General features: G+C 32.3%; 1 protein-coding gene across 1 annotated transcript in view; it reads left to right on the top strand.

Moving 5' to 3' along the window:
* The window catches only part of FAM83B (family with sequence similarity 83 member B), a 56074-nt gene that overhangs the window by 46520 nt on the left and 4939 nt on the right, over positions 1-4615 (top strand). The window contains exons 2-3 of the mRNA XM_006926428.2: positions 36-200; positions 933-1057. Coding sequence (XP_006926490.1) covers positions 36-200; positions 933-1057 — 290 coding nt within the window. The remainder of the gene's footprint in view (positions 1-35; positions 201-932; positions 1058-4615) is intronic.

Raw genomic sequence — 4615 nt, 5'->3', positions numbered from 1 at the left:
TATCTAAAATTGTTTGATATTCTTTTCTTTAACAGGTCATTGCTTTAGTGATGGATATGTTTACAGATGTGGACATTTTTAAAGAAATAGTGGAAGCATCAACTCGAGGGATATCTATATATGTTCTGCTCGATGAATCCAACTTTAATCATTTCCTAAACATGACTGAGAAACAGGGTTGTCAAGTTCAACGTCTCAGGGTAAGAATTCTATGTTTTTTTTCTCAATATTTTGTGTACCATTTTTATCTCAGTTAAATTTAAGTCATGTTAAGCTATATTTCTCCAAAAGTAAAATATATATTTAAAAAGTAGTATAATGATTGATCACCTAACTGTCCCGTTATACTTTTCAGAATGTAATTGAAAACACACAACTTTGTGCCAATTTTATATGGTGGTTTTCTTGCTTCTGGAACACTTAAGCTTCTGAATTTACTTTGCTGCCAGTCCTCATTAATGCTTATACTTGGCAAATACAACCTCAAAACCACTGACTCGAGTGATTCTTGCATTCAGCAGATGTTACTTATCACAACCATGTACAATAGTGTTTTCAGTTACATTAGACTTTTTAAAAGGAGGGTACATTTTAATTTTTAGTTATTTCGACATTGTGTAACTATAACCTGAAAGGATCTCTTGCAGGAGGACCCTAAATGATTTATGAAACCATCCTGGGTAAATGTAAAAAGATACCTCCTATTTAAGTTATGTAAAATACATATTAAGTGACTGTTTTCTCAGTATGTTTTGGGGGAAGGTAATGTTTTAAAATTTGCTTTTCACTATTTTCTTTTTGTAGTGAAATGTTTTAAAATATCATTTTAAGTATATCTTTTTGATACTAAGACCTTATATTGACATAGTTTACTTTTAAAAATATTCTCTTTCTTGTCTTAATTTTTACTTTATACTTACACGTAATTCTAGAATATTCGAGTGCGGACAGTAAAAGGCCAAGATTATCTTTCAAAAACGGGAGCAAAATTTCATGGAAAACTGGAACAGAAATTTTTGTTAATTGATTGCCAGAAAGTTATGTACGGTTCTTACAGGTAAGATCGTTGTGTTTGCCTCCAACATTATCAATCATGTATAGGACTTATTAGTTTCAAATTTTAATGTAATCTGTTATTTTTTAAAAACCAATAATAAAAAGAACGCTTGCATGGAAGCTTAGAGACTTGGGTTTCAAGTCTGTGCCTCTAAAGAACATTAAGGCATTAGGCAAATCACATAACTTCTTTGGGCTTCAGATTTTTCATCCCCAAAACAAGAGAGTTGACTAAATACCTCAGGTTCCCTACAGCTCTATCATGCAAAAAAATGTTTTTGCTCCTTATGAAAACAGTAGGTACTATGGACTTAACCGCAGTTTATAAGAATAGAAGCTGTTTATCATTTTGAACAACCTGTCGAATTCATTTGTTAATATTATTAAGAATCTGATAATTACCATTTAGTCACTATAGTACTACCAGAAAAGCATTTAAGAGTCTGGCCATTAAAAATGTCATGGCAGACACTAGACATGTCACTCAGCCTCAGATTCTACTCTCTTGTGTCTTTCGAGGCTTCCACTGGTGATGTATCTACTCTGTTCTAGCTTAGCTCTTTCACGTATTTCATCCCTAATCCTTACAACTTATCTACAAGGCAGTTGTTTTAATCTACATTTTATAAATGATGAAACTGAAGTTCCAGAAGGTTAAGCGACTTGCCTAAACCCCACAGCTAACGGCCATAGGCAGTCCAGGACTGGCAGCCCAATCTAGGTCTGACAGGCTGCAGGTTATAAGAGCTGCTCTAATACTCTCTTATAAATTTGAGGCATCAGTCCTGAGTGGGATACACAGTAAAGCTATATCAACAGGCAGATGAAAATATCAACAAACACTTGTACTGCTGGGTCACCAGGGCAGAATGGATTCATTACTAAAGACTGGGAAGAAGCCAGGAGAGCTGTGGATGTAAACAGAACAGTGTGAGGGGAAACCTGCCTCAAGTCCACAATAAGGGGGCGACATGTTGAAGTGGAAGGCTGTGAGCAAGTTACTTAATTTGGCTGCACTTTAGTTTGTTCCTCTGTAAAATGAAGGTAATCATAGAACTACCTCATGTCGTCATTATGAGAATTAGAGTTAATGCATCCAAAGCCCCTAATGTTAACCGTTATTTTAGAACTTGTTTTAACTGTTATTATCTGCTAACTTTCCCTTTAAGCTAAGGGAACCTTTTTCAAAAATGTAGTTTGGCATTCTAAAGGAAAACTTGTTAAGAGTAGAAATTACAACTAGTGATTGAAATTATTGAGTCCTTTTAAATATTCATTATACGTGTATATATTTGTTTAGATCCACTTGGTTTTCGAGAGATTTTAATTGAAATTTTAATTAAAATTGGGAGTTCACTTGACATAGATTGTTGTTTATTAGTTAATCTCATTATAATGATTGCTTTCTGCTTTTATTATTTAACTTGAACTTTAAGATTATCTTCAACAATAAATTCACCTCAACTTTGTTTTGCTGTCACTAGGTATTAATAGGTACTGTCCGTTGAGATGACTATATCTGAGCTACTTTAGAAATAGTGTTGGGAAAAACAAACAAACAGCAGCAACAAAAACTCTGTCTTTCCATCTATATCATAAGCCAGAGGCAGAATTTAAGTTGCTGTTTATGGAAGTGAATATGGAATACCTAGGACCACAGATTATAAAAATTCATCAAAACTCATTAATTCTTTTTATTATTTCATGTTAATTTTAAAGATACTTCTTTAAAAATTTAATGGTTGTCAGCCCTTATCATTTTTGTTTTTTCTGACAAATTATCATGGACCTAAACTATTGTTAACAATATTGTAACAGGATCTGGTAGAACAGTTATGAACCAGTCTTCACAGAAACTGGTTAAAATTTTACTTCTTTTTCGTTAAAACCATCCTTTGTCTCTCATAGTCTAATATCTTCATGGTTTTCTTCATAGACAAATTAAAAATGCTTTCTTCTTTAATTATTCTTTTCCATGAAATTTCTTCGTATTTAAACTCCCGGCATTTCTAGAGAGGCCTGGTGTCTGTAATTCGCCAGAGTAATACATTGTGTGACAGCTCACTCATTATGATGATGATTTTATCAGGAAAACACAACTGGTGTTTTGCCATATCATGACACATTGATGAGATAAAACACATACATATATCTTTTATCGATATGTGTAAATCACATTTTTTAATTGGAAACCCTCATTTGAAATTGTCATATGAAAATCTGGAAGATATTTAGTAAAGTATTCACAAAATTGACTGAAAGAGAATTTAAATATTTTTTAAAAATCTTTTAAATATTTTTTTTTGCTCTCTGTAAAATTTACTTTCTAAAAGCAAGTTTCACTGAAGTTATTGACTTCAAGATGCTATCTTTGATCAGACTTGAAGATTATCACATTTAGAGATCCATGCTACAAACAGTGTACTGTCACTATTTTTATTCCATGGATTTCACTTTATTACCCACAGCCAGGAACTCAGTTTGAACCACTTTTTAATATGTGAGTTTATAACCACATTCCCAACTATAACTTATATGTATTTGGAGAAGGTGGGAGTAGGAAGTTAATTCTGTTTTTTTTTTTTAACCAAGTAAATATATGCACATCATTTTAAAAATCAAATGTTACTAAATGATATGCAACACAAAGCAGTAGGTTTTGTTCTCCATCTCTATTCACTCCTGGTTCCTGACCTCCAGATTCAATTATTTAATTCTTTTAGCTAGTTCTTCTGATACTTATTTCATTGTCTTATATAATGTTATTATATTGCTATTTGTCGATTTATCACTTTTAGATATTTTGACTTTATATTATGTAAATTGAAGAGTTATATTTTCAACTCACTCATATCTACTTACCCTCCTGGTCTCCATTCACTCAATACAGTTTTATCACAAGTTTTGATTAGATGAAAAGTCTGGGTTTACATTACTGAACTTGTGTCAAAATTGATCATTGATGAGCAATGGAGTGAAATATGATGTTTCCTTTTTTCATAAGAAAGTTAATAACGACCATTTTAGTGTTATTCATTGTCTTTGTTTTCTATTTTATTGTTATTTTTTTTATTCCAGTTGACTCTGAAGATTTCTTAGCAAATTTTCCAAACGCTCAATTACTACCAAAATCAGTTATGCCCAGTCTGGACTAGCAGGTCTTTAACCTGGAGTACAGCTGGAGTCCTGGTATTCCCATATTCCTGGATAATTTGAGCTACAATTTCCTAAATTTCATTTTTAATCCCATTTTAACTCACTTTTATTTCTAAGTCACATTTTTGTCTCCCAAGTTTGCTAAAGGACATTTTCTATCGACATGGGATTTCTATCAACATGGGAAATTGCTACTGAAAAATCTCAAACAATTGTTATTTCCATTCTTTTCATGTAACTTTTCTTTCTGGAAGTGTCTAGGATTTCCCTTTTATTTCGTGCTGTTTCTAAGTCTTGGCCTTTTTTTATTTGTTGTTCTGGGGAATCCAGATACTTGTGTCTTGCAGTTCTGAGGTTTTCTTATTTATTGGTTGATAATTTCCTCTCCTCAATTATCTCTATT

Source organism: Pteropus alecto, unplaced genomic scaffold, assembly GCF_000325575.1.
Source record: "Pteropus alecto unplaced genomic scaffold, ASM32557v1 scaffold7, whole genome shotgun sequence".
Taxonomy (NCBI): Eukaryota; Metazoa; Chordata; class Mammalia; order Chiroptera; family Pteropodidae; genus Pteropus; species Pteropus alecto.
Note: the sequence above shows the minus strand (reverse complement) of the source record. Positions and strands in the feature narration are given on the sequence as shown.